This window comes from Aphelocoma coerulescens, chromosome 31 (genome assembly GCF_041296385.1).
Source record: "Aphelocoma coerulescens isolate FSJ_1873_10779 chromosome 31, UR_Acoe_1.0, whole genome shotgun sequence".
Classification (NCBI taxonomy): Eukaryota; Metazoa; Chordata; class Aves; order Passeriformes; family Corvidae; genus Aphelocoma; species Aphelocoma coerulescens.
Genome location: NC_091044.1, coordinates 1,838,519 through 1,855,813, shown reverse-complemented (window position 1 = coordinate 1,855,813; position 17,295 = coordinate 1,838,519). Strand labels below are relative to the sequence as shown.

Sequence of the window (17,295 nt, the reverse complement as noted above, 5' to 3'; positions counted from 1 at the left end):
TTACCCCGTAAGGTGGGGACTCGACCCCATTTTCCTCACGGACCGCGGGAACCTTTTTGGCGCCCGGAACTCATTTCCCGAGTCCGCGTCGCTGTTTCTGCCCGGAGTTACGGGGGGGGTTTGTGACGTCACTTCCGCCGCGACGCCGTCTCCGGAGCGACCATGGCGCTGAACGGGGGTGAGGAACGGCCGGGACCCCCCGAGCCCAGGATCCCCCCCGGAACCCCCCCCACCAACGGGAACCCCCCCTTACAAGTCCCACCCGCGACCGGGACCGCCCCCCAGCCCTGAGGACCCTCCTCGGGACCCCCCCGCCCACCACCGGCACCTTCCCTGGATTCCCCCCCGGACCCCCCCCAGAGACCGCGGAACCACCGAACGCCCTTTGGGGGAACCCCCCCGTTCCCGTGTGGGTTCACCGGGACCCTTCCCGGGACCCCCGTTTTGTAACCGGGCCCCCCCGGTGCCCCCCAGGCGCGGACGAGGCGGAGGCGCGGCGGGAGCGGCAGGACCGGGCGAGCCGGGCCATGGGGGGGCTCCTGCTGCGGGGCTACCGAATGCTGGGGAGCGCCTGCCCCCGCTGCGGGGTGAGCGGGGCGGGGGGACACCCCGGGACCCCCCTGGGACCCCCCCCCGGGATCCTCACCCGGGATCCACCCCCGGGATCCCCCTGAGAACCCCCCCCGGGACCCCCCTGGGAACCCCCCCGGGACCCCCCTGGGAACCCCCCCGGGATCCTCACCCGGGATCCACCCCCGGGACCCCCCTCGGAACCCCCCCGGGATCCTCGGGAACGGGGAGGGGTCGGGAACGGGGCAGGGGGAGGGGGAAGGAGCTGGGAGCCCCCGGGATTGGGAATGGGGGTGCGACCCCCCCCCGGGACCCCCCCGGGAACTGGAGGCGGGGGGGGGGGGGCGGGAAATGGGAGAGGGAGAGGCTAAAGGGGGGGGGGGTGGGATGGGGGGGGAATTTGGGGAGGGGGTCCCAGCCCATCCTGACCCCCCCCGTGCCCCGGGGATTTGGGGAGGGGGTCCCAGCCCATCGTGACCCCCCCCGTGCCCCGGGGATTTGGGGAGGGGGTCCCAGCCCATCATGACCCCCCCCGTGCCCCGGGGATTTGGGGAGGGGGTCTCAGCCCATCGTTCCCCCCCGTGCCCCCCCCAGACGATTCTGCTGCAGGACAAGGAGCAGCGGCTGCTCTGTGTGACCTGCCAGGACCCGGAGGGGCCCGGGGGGGGGCACGGTACGGCCGGGGGGGCTCAGCGGGAATTGGGGAGGGGGCGGGAGCTGGAAATGGGGCTGGAAATGGGGCGGGGGGGGCTGGAAACTGGGGGGGGGAGGGGAGGTCTGGGCATGGGAGATTTGGGAGAGGCAGGGGCGGGAATTTGGGGGCTCTGGAGGGGTTGCGGTAGGGGGGAGGGATTTGGGGAGGGGGCTCAGGATTTGGGGGTGGGGGAGGGTCCTCCCCCCTCTCACTCTCCCCCCCCCCCCCCTCTCTCCCCCCAGCCGCGCCCCCTCCCCCCGCCCCCCGGCCCGAGCACTGCGAGGGGGCGGCCGCGGCTTTTCGGGGCGCTGCCCCCGGGCCCCCCGAGCCCCCCGGGCCCCCCGAGCCCCCCGGAGCCCCCGAGCAGCGCGGGGGGGGCGCGGTGGGGGCGGCGCGGGCGGCGCTGCTGCAGAAGCTGCTCTGGGCCGCGCAGGAGCTGCCCCGCACCGCGTCGCTCGAGGCCAGCGCGCAGCTCTGCGGGCTCGTGCGGGCCTGCGCCGACGCCCTGGGGGGGCTGCAGGCCCTGGACCCCCCCCCCCGGCACGGCCGAGCCCCCCCCGAAACCCTGAGACCCCTCCCCTGCCCCCCATCCCCGGAGCCGCTCCGAAATCTCCTCTGGATCCGAACCCCCCCCCCCCCATAAACGCTGCCCCTGGGGGCCCCCCCGGAACGCGTGCGGAGGCTTTATTTGGGGGGGTGGGCGGGTTTGGGGTGGTTTGGGGGTATTTGGGGTGTTTGAGGGGGGGGTTTTGGGGGGGTTGGGGTATTTGGGGACGTTTGGGGAGGGGTTGGGGGCTTTTTGGGTGTTTGGGGAGGGTTTGGGGTGTTTGAGGGGGGTTTAGGGGGAATTTGGGTATTTGGGGACGTTTGGGGGCTTTTGGGGTGTTTGGGGGGGAATGGGGAGGTTTTGGGGTGTTTGAGGGGTGTTTTGCAGGGCTTGGGGTATTTGGGGACGTTTGGGGAGGGGTTGGGGGCTTTTTGGGTGTTCGGGGAGGGTTTGGGGTGTTTGAGGGGGGTTTAGGGGGAATTTGGGTATTTGGGGACGTTTGGGGGGGTTTGGGGGCTTTTGGGATGTTTGGGGAGGGGGTTGGGGTATTTGAGGGGGGTTTGGGGTGTTTGAGGGGGGTTTTGGGGGGGGTTGGGGGCTTTTGGGGTGTTTGGGGAGGGGGTTGGGGTGTTTGAGGGGGGTTTTGGGGGAATTTGGGTATTTGGGGACGTTTGGGGGGGTTTGGGGGCTTTTGGGCTGTTTGGGAGGGGGTTGGGGTGTTTGAGGGGGGGTTTGGGGTGTTTGAGGGGGGTTTTGGGGGGGTTTTGGGTATTTGGGGATGTTTGGGGGGGCTGGGACGTTTGAGGGTGGTTTGGGGTATTTGGGGGAAGTTGGGGGTATTTGGGGGTTTTGGGCTGTTTGGGGGAGTTTGGGATATTTGGGGTACTTGGGGGGGATTTGGGATGTTTGGGGAGGTTTTGGGGTGGTTTGAGGTGTTTGTGGGATGTTTGCGGGGATTGGGGGAGATTTGGGGTTTTGAGGGGCTTTTGGGGTGTTTGGGGGGGGGGTTGGGTGTTTGGGGAGGTGTTTGGGGGGAGTTTTGGGTGTTTGGGGAGGTTTTTGGGTGTTTGGGGAGGTGTTTGGGGGGTTTTTGGGGTGTTTGGGGGGGTTCTGGGACCCCGAAGATGGGGATTAAAAAGAGATTTGAGATGCGAAGGGTTCGGGTTCGATGGGGAAGGGGTTCGGTGTTGAAGGGTTGGGAGTGAAAAAGGCGAGAGGAAGAAAGAAATTGGATGTAAAAAACATTGATATAAAAAAACTGGATAGAAAAAAATGGGGTAAAAAGGATTGGGTATAAACAAAAATCGGTATAAAAGAATGCGACATAAAAAATTTGGGTGTAAAAAAATTGGATTAAAAAAATCGGATATAAGAAAACTGGGTTGAAAAAAATTGGATATAGAAAAAAAAATTGGATATGCAAAAAATTGCATATAAAATTTTTAAAATAAAAACTGATATAAAAAACTGGATATGAAAAAAATTGGATGTAAAAAATATTGATATGAAAGAATTGGATATGAAAAAAACTTCGATATAAAAAATTGGATATAAAGAAATTGGAGCTAAAAAAAAATTGCGTTAAAAAAATTGGATAGGTAAAATATTGGATAAAAAACAATTGGATAGAAAAAAAATTGGGTAAAAAAAATTTGAATTAATTTAAAAAGTTTAGAATTTAAGAAAAGTGGAGCTAAAAAACAATTAGATATGAAAAAAATTGGATAAGAAACAATTGCATAGAAAAAAATTGGGCAAAAAAATCGAATTAATTTTAAAAATTTGGGATTTAAAAAAACTGGATCTAAAAAAATTGCCAAAAAAACTGGAATTAACTTTAAAAATTTGGACTTTAAATAATTGGATCTAAAAACCAATGGGACGGAAAAAAATTTGGATTAAAAAATCGGATATAGAAAAAAAAAATTCAAACAAAAACTGATGTGAAAAATCGGAGGTGAAAAAGACTGGGAAAAAAAAAAAAAAAAAGGTCCAAAAAATCGGAATTAATTTAAAATAATGGAATTAAATTGGATAGAAAAAAAAAATTGGGGGGGGGCACCACCCCTCCCCCCGCCCCCCTCCCTTCCCCCCCCCCTTCCGGGGGGGGGGCGGAAGGGAGGGGGGCGGGGGGAGGGGTGTAGAGCGTCCCCTCCCCCCTCTCTCCAATTTCCCCCGGGGTGGGGGGGATCGTGGGGGGGCGTTTCGGGATTTTTTTTGGGGGGGGGGGGGTCCATGGGGAGCGTTTGGAAGCGGCTGCAGCGCGCGGGGAAACGCGCGGCCAAAGTTCGCTTCGAGGCCACCTTGGAGGAGCTGCTGCTCGAGGGGGGGGGGCGGATGGTGAGTGACCCCCCCTGTCACCCCTTAAACCCCCCCAAAATCCGGGCGATCACCCCCTAAAAGCCCCCCCCAAAATCCGTGTGATCCCCCCCTAAAACCCCCCCAAAATCCGTGTGATCCCCCCTAAAACCTCCCCCAAAATCGCTGCGATTCCCCCCAAATCCCCCTCCAAAATCCGTGTGATCCCCCCTAAAACCTCCCCCAAAATCTGTGTGATCCTCCCCAAATCCCCTCCCCAAAATCCGTGTGATCCCCCCCAAAACCCCCTCCAAAATCCGTGTGATCCCCCCCAAATCCCCTCCCCAAAATCCGTGTGATCCCCCCCAAATCCCTTCCCCCAAATCCGTGTGATCCCCCCCAAAATCCGTGCGATCCCCCCCAAAACCCCCTCCAAAATCCGTGTGATCCCCCCTAAAACCCCCCCTAAAATCCGTGTGATCCCCCCCAAATCCCCTCCCCAAAATCCGTGCAATCACCCCTAAAACCCTCCCCAAAATCGCTGCGATTCCCCCCAAATCCCCCCCCGAAAATCCGTACGATCCCCCCCAAATCCCCTCCCCAAAATCCGTGCGATCCCCCCTAAAATCCCCCCCAAAATCTGTGTGATCCTCCCCAAATCCCCTCCCCAAAATCCGTGTGATCCCCCCCAAATCCCCTCCCCAAAATCCGTGTGATCCCCCCCCAAATCCCTTCCCCCAAATCCGTGTGATCCCCCCCAAAATCCGTGCGATCCCCCCCAAAACCCCCTCCAAAATCCGTGTGATCCCCCCTAAAACCCCCCCTAAAATCCGTGTGATCCCCCCCAAATCCCCTCTCCAAAATTCGTGCAATCACCCCTAAAACCCCCCCAAAATCGCTGCGATTCCCCCCAAATCCCCCCCGAAAATCCGTACGATCCCCCCCCAAATCCCCTCCCCAAAATCCGTGTGATCACCCCTAAACCCCCCTCCCCAAAATCCGAGCGATCCCTCCTAAAGCCCCAAAATCCGTACGATTCCCCCCAAATCCCCTCCCCAAAATCCGAGCGATCCCCCCTAAATCCCCCCCAAAATCCGTGCGACCCCCCCAAAATCCGTGCGATCCCCCCTAAAACCCCCCCCCAAAATCCGTTGGATCCCCCCCAAATCCCTTCCCCCAAATCCGTGCGATCCCACCTAACCCCCCCGAAAATCCGTGCGATCCCCCCCAAATCCCCCCCCGACCCCTCAAATCCCTGCTCCCTCCCCCCACTAAAAAGCACCCAGATCCCCCCTCCCCCCCCCCAAATTCCCCCTCCCCGGGTTCATTTTGAGTTAAAATCTCCATAAATGGGGCCGGGCTAAAAATAGACCCGGAGGAGTGGGGGAGGGGTGTCCCCCCCCACCCCCCTCGGTGGTGTCCGGTTTCCCCCTCCCCCCCCCGGCCCCAAATTTAGCCCTCCTCCGTGAGTGGGGGAGGGGAGGGGTGGGGGGGCGTTTTGAGGGTCCTGGGGTGGGGGTGGGGGGGGCAGTTTGGGGGTCCTGGGGGTGTCGTGACCCCCCCAAAACCCCCCCAGGACCCCCGACAGAGTGACCGTGGTGTGGAGCCGGCGGCACCGCAGGGTCTGCTCCAAGGTGGGGGGAGGGGGGGGTCCCGGGGGGGGCTTTTGGGGTACTGGGGGGGGTCGTGAGACCGGGGGGGAGGGGCTGGGGAGAGTCCCGGCGGGGCTCAGGGAGGATTCAGGGGGGGGTTTAGGGGGATCCAGGGGGGTCCCGATGGGGTTGGGGATGGTTTTGGGGGGGTCCCGGGGGGTTCTCTGGGGATCCAGGGGGGTCCCTGGGGGTCTCTGAGGATTCGGGGGGGTCCCTGGGGGGGTCAGGAGGGTTGGTTCGGGGGGGTCTCTGGGGTCCCGGGGGGGTCCCTGGGGGGGTCAGAGATGGTTCAGGGGGTCCCTGGGGGGGTCAGGGTTGGTTCAGGGGTCCCTGGGGGGGTCAGGGATGGTTCAGGGGGGTCTCTGGGGTCCCGGGGGGTGCCTGGGGGGTCAGGGATGGTTCAGGGGGTCTCTGGGGTCCCGGGGGGGTGCCTGGGGGGGTCAGGGATGGTTCAGGGGGGTCTCTGAGGTCCCGGGGGGGTGCCTGGGGGGGTCAGGGTTGGTTCAGGAGGGTCTCTGGGGTCCCGGGGGGGTGCCTGGGGGGGTCAGGGTTGGTTCAGGAGGGTCTCTGGGGTCCCGGGGGGGTCCCTGGGGGGGTCAGGGTTGGTTCAGGGGGCCCCTGGGGGGGTCAGGGTTGGTTCAGGGGGGTCTCTGGGGTCCCGGGGGGGTCCCAGAGGGGTCAGGGTTGGTTCAGGGGGTCCCTGGGGGGGTCAGGGATGGTTCAGGGGGGTCTCTGGGGTCCCGGGGGGGTGCCTGGGGGGGTCAGGGTTGGTTCAGGGGGGTCTCTGGGGTCCCGGGGGGGTCCCAGAGGGGTCAGGGTTTTTCAGGGGGTCCCTGGGGGGGTCAGGGTTGGTTCAGGGGGGTCTCTGGGGTCCCGGGGGGGTCCCGGGGGGGGTCTCAGACGGGGGGTGCAGCCCCGCAGGTGGCAGCCGGGCATCCAGAACCCGCAGCGGGGAATGGTCGTGTGGGTGCTGCCCGAGACCCTCGAGGTGGTCGTGACCCTGTACCGGGTGCGTGGGACCCCCCCGGACCCCCCCCCCCGTGTCCTGTGTCCCCCCCCCCACCTCCACAGACCCACCGGACCCCCCCTCTCCCCCGTGTCCCCAAATTCCCCCTCGTATCCCCCATGAACCCCCCCTCATGTCCCCAACCCCTCTCTGTGTCCCCCCTCCCCCATGACCCCCCAGGACCCCCTGTGACCCCCCACTGACCCCCCCTGTCCCCCCAGGACCCCCAGGCCGCCACTTTCGATGACAAATCCTGGAACTTCCTCGTGCTGAATGTGAGGGGGGGGGGGGCACCCCAAAAAACGGGGGGAGGGGGGGATGGAGGTAGGGGGGGTCCCTGGGGTGACACTGGATGACCCTGGGGTCATTGGGGTGGGTGACACTGGGGTCCCTGGGGGTCCCTGGGTGGGTGACATCGGGGTCCCTGGGTGGGTGACACTGGGTGACACTGGGGTCCCTGGGGGCCCCTGGGTGACACTGGGGTTCCTGGGTGGGTGTCACTGGGGTCCCTGGGGGTCCCTGGGGATCCCTGGGTGACACGGCGGTCCCTGGGTGGGTGACAATGAGGTCCCTTGGGGTCCCATGGGTGACACGATGATCCCTGGGTGGGACTGGGGTCCCTGGGTGTCCCATGGGTGACATCGGGGTCCCTGGGTGTCCTGGCTGGGTGATATTGGGGTCCCTGGGTGTCCCTGGCTGGGTGACACTGGGTCCCTGGGTGACATCGGGGTCCCTGGGGTGGGTGATATGGGGTCCCTGGGTGTCCCTGGGTGGGTGACACCGGGGTCCCTGGGTGTCCCTGGCTGGGTGACACTGGGGTCCCTGGGTGACACGGCGGTCCCTGGGTGGGTGACAATGAGGTCCCTTGGGGTCCCATGGGTGACACTGGGGTCCCTGGGTGACACCGGGGTCCCTGGGTGTCCCTGGCTGGGTGATATTGGGGTCCCTGGTGTCCTTGGGTGGGTGACACCGGGGTCCCTGGGTGGGTGACAATGAGGTCCCTTGGGGTCCCTGGGTGACACCGGGGTCCCTGGGTGTCCTGGCTGGGTGATATTGGGGTCCCTGGCGGTGCCCCCGTGCCGCGTCCCCGGGTGACCCCCCCGTGTCCCGCAGGAGTCGCGGGGCCGGCGCTCGGTGGTGGCCGGGGCCCCGCTGGAGCTGGGGCGGCTGGCGGGGGTTGGGGACACCCCCCTGTCCCTGTCCCTGCGCCCCAGGAGCCCCAAGGTGACGGCGGCGACGCTGCGGCTGCGGCTGCGCGGCCTCGTCCTGCTCGAGGGACACCCCACGTAGGGCACGGGGGGCACTGGGGGGAATGGGGACACTGGGGGGACATTGGGGACACTGGGGACACTGGGGACAATGGGGGGACACGGGGACACTGGGGGGACAATGGGGGGGCACTGAGGGGAATGGGGGACACTGGGGGGACACTGGGGACACTGGGGAGACAGTGGGGGGACACTGAGGGGAATGGGGACACTGGGGGGACACTGGGGACACTGGGGACAATGGGGGGACACGGGGACACTGGGGGGACAATGGAGACAATGAGGGGACAATGGGGGGACATTGAGGGGAATGGGGACACTGGGGGACACTGGGGGAATTGGGGACACTGGGGGGACATTGGGAGGATACTGGGCACATTGGGGGAACATTGGGGGGACATTGAGGGGAATGGGGACACTGGGGGAACATTGGGGGACATTGGGGACAATGGGGGGACACTGGGGGAACATTGGGGGACATTGGGGACAATGGGGGGACACTGGGCACACTGGGGGAACTGGGGACAATGGGGGGATATTGAGGGGAATGGGGACACTGGGGGGACAGTGGGGGACATTGGGGACACTGGGGGAACACTGGGGACAATGGGGGGACACTGGGGGGGACATTGAGGGGAATGGGGACACTGGGGGGACATTGGGAGGATACTGGGGACGTTGGGGACATGGGGGGGTCCCCGTTGAGGCTCGGCGGGGGGGGAAGGGGGGCCTTGGGGACACTGGGGACCCTCGGGGACCCCCTGGGGACGCTGTGCCCCCCCCCCCTTGCCCCCCCAGGGACGAGGACATGCAGAGCGTCACCAGCCTGAGCCCCCCCGGGGACGTGGCCGACCTGGGCGACTTCGAGAGTGACCCCGAGGAGGAGGGGGGGGGCGCACAGGGTGGGGGGTGCCCCCCCCGCGCCCCCAGGTGGGTCCCCAACGTGTCCCCAACCCCCCCTCCCCCTCGGGTGTCCCCCCCAATGCCGGGGGTGGGGGATGCACGACCCCAGCCCCCCCCCCCCCCGTGGGTCCCTGACCGGCCTCTCCCCCAGCCCCTCCCACGCAGGGGGGTGACAGAGGGGACCCCCCCACTTTGGGGACCCAGAGGGAGCCCCCGGAGCCGGGGGGGGACCCGGAGCCCCCCCCCGAAGTCACCGCGGTGAGTGGGGGGGAGGGGAGGGGGGAGGGGACACGGGGACCCCCTGAATTGGGGGGAGGGGGAAGTTTGGGGACCCCTATAGGGGGGTGGGGTCACCCTGGTGGGGGGGGGAGGGGGTTGGGGACCCCAAGACTGGAGCGGGGGGGTCCCAGGGGGGTTGGAGAGTCCCAAATTGGGGGGGGTTCCCATAGGGGGTGAGGTGGGGTCTGTTCTGCCCCCCCGATTTGGGTCTGGGGGGCCTCTGGGTGCTGGGGGGGTCTCTGGGCGAGGCGGTGCTGACCCCTCCCCCCCCGTGCCCCCCCCTTCAGGACCCCCCCGGGGGTCGCGGGGCGCTCCTGGCCTGGTGCCAGGGGGTCACCGCCGGCTACCGGGGGGTCTCGCTCAGCGATTTCGGGGGGTCCTGGAGCAGCGGGTTGGGGTTCTGCGCCCTCCTGCACCGGCTGCGGCCCCGGCTCATGTGAGGGGGGGGCGCGGGGGGGGCGCGGGGGGGCTGCGGGCGGGGGCGGGGGGCCCCGGGAGAGCTCTGAGGGAGGGGGAGGGGGCTGTGGGGGTGGGGGGGGGGATGGGGAGGGTCCTGAGGAGGGGTCCTGGGATGGTTCGGGGGGACACATTGGGGGGTCCTGGGGGGGGGGGACACCCAGGGGTGGGGTCTGGGGGGGGCTTTGAGGGGTAGTTGGGGGCGGGGGGTATCCATGGTGGGTGGGGGGATATGGGGGGGGGGGGTCCGTGGGGATTTGGGGGGTCTCTGGGAGTGGGGGAGGGCATTGAGTGGGGGGGGGGTTCTTGTGTCACCCTGGGGACCCCCGCAGTGACCCCCCCCCCCTCCACGTCCCCCCCCAGCGACTTCGACGCTCTGGACCCCCAGGACCACCGGGGCAACAACAAACGGGTGCGTGGGGGGGGCTGGGGGGGCCCGGGGGGGCTCCAGCGTTGGGGGTCCCCCCCCCCTTGACCCCCCCTCTTCCCCCGTGCCCCTCCCCCCAGGCCTTCGACGCCTTCGCGGCCTTGGGGGTCCCGCGGCTCCTGGACCCCTCGGACATGGAGAGCCCGGACAGCCTGGGGGTCATGACCTTCCTCAGCCAGGTCCGGGCGCTCCTGGGGACCCCCCCAGGGACCCCCCCGGGGACCCCCCCGCGCCCCCGGAGCGGCTCCAGCGAGGGGGGGCCCCCAGAGCCCCCCCCGGACCCCCCGAGCGGCTCCATTGAGGAGGAGACGCCCCCGGACCCCCAGAGTGACCTCAACGAGGGGGGGCCCCGAATGACCCCCCCAGAGACCCCCCCGTGCCCCAGCAGCGGCTCCAGCGAGGGGGGGCCTCAAGAGACCCCCCCGGAGCCCCGGACCCCCTCAGAGACCCAGCCCGGGACCCCCCCGGAGCCCCAAATCAGCGTCACTGAGGGGGGGCCCCAAGAGACCCCCCCGGAGCCTCCCCAGCTGGACACTGGCCAGGGGGGGCCCGCCCCAGACTCCCCCCCCCCTCGGCCCCATTGAGGAGGAGCCCCCCCGGACCCCCCCAGAGCCCCCCCAGCTCAGCCCCATCGAGGGGGGGTCCCCCCCGTCCCCCCCACTCCGCTCCAGCCCGGAGGGGGCCCCCCCAGGACCCCATTGAGGGGGGGCCTCCCCAGCTCGGCCTCCCCCCGGACCCCCACACTGACGGAGCTGAGCCGGGGCCCCCCCAGCTCGGCCCCCCCCCCGCAGGAGCCCCCCCGGGACCCCCAACCCGGCTCCATCGAGGGGGGGCCCCCTCAGGACCCCCCCCCAGCCTTTGGGGGTGCAGCCGGGCCCGGGCCCCCCCCGGGGGGGTTCCTGGCCCCCCCCCCCCCCAGCCCGGCCCACGGGGGTCGGGGGGGGGCTCCCCACACCCCCCCCCCCGCTCCAGGAGCCTCCCCCGCCTGCGGCAGCGCGACCCCCCCCCCGAAGGTGAGACCCCCCCCCCCCCGAGACCGCCCTGGGACCCCTCCGCGACCCCCCCACGTGCTGCCCCCCCCTTATTGGACCCCCCCTCTCTCCCCAGGGTGATGCCGGGGTCGCTCCCGTGTCCCCCCCAGTGTGTCCCCCCCCAGAGCCCCCCGAGGAGGAGAGCGGGGTAAGGGGGGCACGGGGGGGGGCCGGGGGGGACATTGGGGGGGACCCCACTGGGGACATGGGGAGGGGGCACTGGGGGGAGGGTGGGGACACCCGCGGGTGGCCCTGGGGGTGACACGGGGGTGACACGGGGGTGTCCCCATGGCCCCGTGGGGGGCAGGGATGGTGGGTGGCCCTGGGGGTGACACGGGGGTGTCCCCCCGGCCCCGTGGGGGGCAGGGTCAGTGGGTGGCGGCCGAGCTGGTGGCCCTGGAGCAGGAGCAGGCCCGACTGGACGCTCAGGCCCCGGCGCTGGAGCGGGAGCTGCGAGCGCTGATGGACAGCGGTGAGGGGACACTGGGGACACTGGGGACACTGGGGACACCGGGGGCACACGGTCCGCAATGTCCCTGTGCCCCCCAATGCCCCCCAGTGTCCCCCGATGCCCCCTGTGGCCCAATGACTCCCCGATTCCCCCCAATGCCCCCTGTGCCCCTCAACGCCCCCCAATGTCCCCAATGCCCCCCAGTATCCCCTGTGCCCCCCAACGCCCCCCAATGTCCCCTGTGCCCCCCAGTGTCCCCTGTGCCCCCCAATGTCCCCATGTTCCCAATGCCACATGTCCCCAATGTCCCCTGTGCCCCCCAATGCCCCCCAGTGTCCCCTGTACCCCCCAATGTCCCCATGTCCCCAATGTCCCCTGTGCCCCCCAATGCCCCCCCTGTGCCCCCCAGTGTCCCCTGTGCCCCCTAATGTCCCCATGTTCCCAATGCCCCCTGTGCCCCCCAGTGTCCCCAATGCCCGCCAATGTCCCAATGACACCCCCAATGTCCCAATGACACCCCCGATGGCCCCCAATCACCCCCCGATGGCCCCCAACGCCCCCCCGATCCCCCCTGTGCCCCCTGTGTCCCCAGGCGCGGACCCCGCCCGCGAGGAGCGGCTGCTCCGGGACTGGTTCTCACTGGTGCAGCAGCGGAATTTGCTGGTGCGGCGACAGGACCAGCTGCAGCTGCTGTGAGGGGACCGCGGGGACACCGCCACCCCCCCCGTGTCCCCCCCGTCCCCTCCCTGTGCCCCCCCCAGCGCGGCGGGACCGGCTCCGGTTTCGGCGAGGGGACACTGGGGGGGGGGGCGCGGGGGGGCCGTGGCAGCCCCGGTGACACCTCCTTGTCCCCCCCCCCCGTCCCCTCGTGTCACCCCCCAGGGCCCAGGAGCGGGACCTGGAGCGTCGCTTTGAGCTGCTGAGCCGGGAACTGCGGGGGCTGCTGGGGACAGAGGGTGGGACATGGGGGGGACATTGGGGACATTGGGGACATGGGGGGGACATGGGGGGACATTGAGGACGGGGGGGACATTGGGGACGGGGGGACATGGGGGGACACTGGGGACATGGGGGGACATTGGGGACGGGGGGACATTGGGGACATGGGGAGATATTGGGGACATGGGGGGGACATGGGGGGACATTGGGGACGGGGGGACATTGGGGACATGGGGGGGACATGGGGGGACACTGGGGACATGGGGGGGACATGGGGGGGACATTGGGGACGGGGGGGACATTGGTGATGAGGGATATGTGGGGACAGGGGGTGAGGGGGAAACATTGGGGACACGGGGGGGACATTTGGGGACATTTGGGGACATTTGGGGACCCGGACACGGGGAATGCCGAGCACAAAAGGAGGCACGGGAGGGGAACGGGGGAGGAGGGGACACAACGGGTTTTGGGGACCTTTTGGGGACTTTTGGGGACCCTCCCTCCCCAGAGTGGCAGAAGCCGCCGGCCCAGCGCCAGCGCGAGCAGCTCTTACTGGAGGAACTGGTGGCACTGGTGAACCGGCGGGACCGGCTCGTGCGGGACCGGCACCGCCGCGAGACCAGGTGGGGACAGCGGGGGGGGGGTCCCGGGGGGATTCCCGGGGGATTTGGGGGGCTCCTGAGGGGTTGGGGGGGGGGTCCAGGGGCACTTCACGGCTGGCGCGGGGAGGTCCTGGCGGGGGGAAGGGGAGGGTTTGAGGCCGCCCGGGGGTCTTGGGGTGTGTGGAGAGGGTTCGGGGGGGATCCTGAGGGGTCTTGGGGGGGTCCCCGGGGAATTTTCCGGGGGTCCAGCCCCCCCCGACCCCTCCCCCGACCCCCGCAGGGCGCAGGAGGAGGATGAGGAGCTGGAGCGGAGCCTCGACCCCCGGCGGCGCCGCTTCGGCCGCAGGGAAACGTGCGGGATCTGCTGAGAGACCCCCGGGACCCCCGGGAACCCCAAACCCCCCAGGACCCCCCCGGGAACCCCAAACCCCCCGGGAGCCCCCCCCCCCCCGATCGCGGCGCGGCGGCCGCAGCAATAAAGGAGATTTCCTGTGTGAAATCCGATCTGGACGCACCGGGAGGGACTGGGAGGGACTGGGGGAGGGGTCCTGGGTCCCTCCGGGTGTTATTTTGGGGGGGGGGAGGGTCTGAGGCCCCCCCATGCAACGCTCGTGGTGCTCGGGAGGTTTTTTATTGGTGTCTGTGGGGCCTGGGGGGCTCCGAACCCCCCCCCCCCAAATCCTTATGGGGGCTCGGGTCCCCAAAATCCTCGTGGGGGGGCTCAGAGCCCCCCCAAGTTCTCGTCCGGGGGTCTCTCCCCCCCCTCGTCCCAGGGCCCGTCCAGGGGCAGTTCACACCCTGTGGGGGGAGGGGATAGAGGAGCTGTTGCCATGGCAACGGGAACCCCCCCCTTCAACATCTGCGACCCCAAATCCTGACCCCCACCAGCCCCTGACCCCCCCAAAGCCCCCAGGACCCCCCACCCCCAAATTCTCGGCTCCCCCCCAAACCCCCCAAATCCCAAACCCCCCAAATTTTGGGGCCCCTCCCTCCATCCCGGCTCCTCCCCAACCCCCGGAGCCCCAGATCTCACTGCCCACCCGAGTTTTGGGGTCCCTTCCAAATCTCGGCTCTTCTCCAACCCCCTGGACCCCCCAATCCCCCCCCACCCGATTTTGGGGACCCCCCCCTCTCACGGTGCGGCCGCAGCTGCAGAACCCGCAGGAAATATTTGGGGGGGATCCGGCCCTGGGCGTCCCCCGGCGTCAGGATGACCCCGTTGGCCGAGCGGAAAAAGGGGATCCCATCTGGGGGGAGGGTCCGGGGGGGGTCATCGAATATCGGGGGGGACCCCCAAACATCGGGGACCCCTCCCAAATATCGGGAACCCCCCCAAAAATCGGGATCCCCCCCTCACCCGCCAGCGCTCGGGGGCCGTCGATGATGATGGCGATCTCCGAGTCCGACCTCATCCCTGTGGGGAGGGGGATTTTAGGGGGTCCTGGGGGGTTTTGGGGGGTCTGGGGGGCTGCAGGGGGGAGGTTTGGGGGTCTCAAAGGCGGATTTGAGGTGTTGGAGGGGTTCTAGAAACGCGTTGGGGGGAGGTTCAAGAGGATTTGGGGGGGGGAATCGGGGAAGATTTGGGTTTGCCAAAGGGGTTTGGGGGTCCCAGGGGAATTTGGGGAGCCCAGGGGGGGGTTGGGGGGGGTTGGGTGTGCCCCGGGGTGTTTTTTTGGGGGGGGGGGTCACTCACCGCTGCGCACCTCGGGGTCCCCCCGCAGCCCCCCCGCCAGGTGAGTGTGGGGTCTCTGTGGGGTTTCGGGGATCCCCGGCGGGTTTGGGGGGAATTTGGGGTGTTCCGGGGTTTGTTTTTTTTTCGGGGGGGGGGGGTCACTCACCGCTGCGCACCCCGGGGTCCCCCGGCAGCCCCCCCCGCCAGGTGCAGGTGTTGCCGCCCCATGGGGCGCAGCCCCCCCGCCCGGATCGGGCCCCACAGGCGCCGCCGGGTGCCGTGGGCGAGGGTGGGGGGCAGCGCCCCGGGGGTCCGCAGGGGGGTCAGCTCCAGCTCCGGCACCTGCGCCCCCCCGGACACACCCCATGGAGCAGCCGGGACCCCCAAAATCCCACCCCGGACACCCAAAATCCAACCCGGGACCCCCAAAATCCCACCCGGGACACCCAAAATCCCCCCCGCAATTCACCAAATCCAACCCAGAACACCCAAAATCCCGCCCGGGATCCCCTAAATCCAACCCGAAATGCCCCAAATCCCACCCGGGATCCCCAAAATCAACCCAGGACACCCAAAATCCCCCCCAAAATTCCCCAAATCCCACCCAGGACACCCAAAATCCCCCCTGAAATTCCCCTAATCCAACCCAGGACACCCAAAATTCCATCCAAGACCCCCAAAATTCTCCCGAGACCCTTTAAACCCCCCAGTCCCCCTCCCAAATCCATCTCCAGAACACCCTCGGGACCCCCAAATCTCTCTGGGACCCCCGAATCCTCCCAGTGACGACTCAACCCCCCCTCCAGAGCCCTCCAGGGACCCCAGACCTCCCAGGGACCCCCCCCAAATCCCTCTCCAGAGCCTCCCCCAAGACCCCCTGGACCCCACAAACCCCTCTCCAGAGCACTCCAGTGACCCCAAACCCCCCCGGGGATCCCCCCTAACCCCCCCAAATCCCCTCGGGGACCCCCCCGACCCCCCCCCCTCACCGGCAGGGAGTGCCCCTGGTTCGCCCTGACCCTCAGGGGGTCCGGCCGGAGGGCGAAGCGACCCTTGGGGTCAGTGGCCACCACCCTGCGCACGTCCCCCTCCGAGACCCCCGCGAAGCGACGCAGCCGCAGCAGAGCCCCCACCTCGACAAAACCGTCTGAGCCCCGAGACCCCCCCGAGACCCCCGTCAGGGCCTTTGGGGGGGTCCCGAGGGGCGTTTGGAGGAATTTAAGGGGTCCCCAAAAGGTGTTTGGGGCGTCCCAGGGGGCATTTGGGGTGCGCCAGGGGATGTTTCAGGGGTCCAAAGAGCATTTGGGGGGCCACAAGGGGACATTTGGGGGGTCCCAGGTGGGATTTGGGGGTGGGCTGGAGCTCCTGGCGGGTGTTTTGGGAACCCCAGGGGGCATTTCGGGGGGTCGGGAAGGAATTCTGGAGTGGATTTGGGAGGCTCGGGGGGGGTTCCAGCAGCAACTCCCGGGGTTCTGGGAGGAGTTTGGGGGTCCCTGCGTGGGTCGGGAGGGGGGCGGGGGGGGATGGGGGGTGGCTGAGGAGGATTTTGGGGGGGATTTTGGGGTGTTTTGGGGGGGGTTCTGGGGTCTCACGCACCCGGGCCCATGGGCAGCCCCTCGGCCGCGGCCCCGTGGCGCAGGACGTAGCTCAGGGCCTTCGACAGCCGCACCCCGGGATCCTGGGGGGGCGGGGAGGGGGCCCAGCGGTGACCCCCCCCCCACCCCTGGGCACCCCCCCCACAGCCCCTCCTCAATCTCGGACCCCCCCACCCCAAATTGAGCCCCCCCTCGACCCCTCCTCTTTATGCTCCCCCAATTCTGGATCCCCCCTTAAGGCCCCCCCCGCGCATTTCTGGGTCCCCCACTTGTGTCCCCCCCCCCGCCCCTTTGATGTCCCCTCTTTGTGTCCTCGTCGCTCCCCCCCCACCTTGGGGTGTCCCCCCCTCGTGTCCCCCCATCTCTGGGATCCCCCCCCCACCTTGGGTCCTTCCCCCGCCCCCCCCCAACGGTGCCTTTGTCCCCTCCCACCCCGGCTGTCCCCGCCCCCCCCGGAATTCGTGCCCCCCCCCCCATTTCTGGGGTTCTTTTCCCCCCCCTCCCCATATCCCCCCCCCCTTTGAGGTGTCCCCTCAATCTTTGGGGTCCTTGTCCCCCCTCCCCCGAGGTCCTTATCCCGCCTCCCCCCTCCCCGTGTCCCCTCCCTCCGTGGGGTGTCCCCCACCCCAAATCTGTGATTGCCCCGCCCCCCCACCTTTCCCCGTGTCCCCCTCCCCCAATTTTTGGGGTCCCCCCGCCCCCCCCCCCACCTCCTCCTTCCGCCGCCGCCGCCGCTGGGCGGCGCTCGCGCCCTCCCCGCCGGCCATGCGGGGCCACGTGACCGCCGAGCGCGAGCGGCCACGTCACGGCTCCTGACCCACGTGACCCCCTCCCCGCGCCACGTGTCGCCGCAGTCACGTGTCCCCCTCACGATTCCCGCCCTCACCCCGCGGGGCCGTTCTGGG

The 17,295-nt window shown here is 67.6% G+C and overlaps 3 protein-coding genes across 3 annotated transcripts; 2 read left to right on the top strand and 1 right to left on the bottom strand.

Annotated features, from left to right (window-relative positions):
* The first annotated feature begins 25 nt into the window (after positions 1-25).
* ZNRD2 (zinc ribbon domain containing 2) lies at positions 26-1,878 on the top strand. Its single transcript, XM_068998102.1, is given in 5 exon segments — positions 26-178; positions 475-587; positions 1,165-1,243; positions 1,507-1,793; positions 1,795-1,878. Coding segments are annotated over 5 exon segments (534 nt in total). The 5' UTR covers positions 26-162; the 3' UTR covers positions 1,834-1,878.
* A 6,843-nt stretch (positions 1,879-8,721) lies between these two features.
* EHBP1L1 (EH domain binding protein 1 like 1) lies at positions 8,722-13,564 on the top strand. The gene is made up of 13 exons (XM_068998136.1): positions 8,722-8,746; positions 8,867-8,965; positions 9,090-9,196; positions 9,505-9,653; positions 10,037-10,085; positions 10,181-10,637; positions 11,073-11,113; positions 11,208-11,279; positions 11,498-11,603; positions 12,175-12,274; positions 12,465-12,538; positions 13,030-13,144; positions 13,404-13,564. The coding sequence occupies exons 1-13, from the start codon at positions 8,722-8,724 to the stop codon at positions 13,489-13,491; spliced, it is 1,482 nt and encodes a 493-aa protein (XP_068854237.1). The 3' UTR covers positions 13,492-13,564.
* Positions 13,565-13,741: 177 nt separating this feature from the next.
* Positions 13,742-17,186, bottom strand: TRPT1 (tRNA phosphotransferase 1). Its single transcript, XM_068998100.1, is given in 8 exon segments — positions 13,742-13,921; positions 14,260-14,370; positions 14,481-14,537; positions 14,962-14,995; positions 14,997-15,137; positions 15,785-15,942; positions 16,392-16,473; positions 17,101-17,186. Coding segments are annotated over 8 exon segments (717 nt in total). The 5' UTR covers positions 17,158-17,186; the 3' UTR covers positions 13,742-13,844.
* Positions 17,187-17,295: the final 109 nt, after the last annotated feature.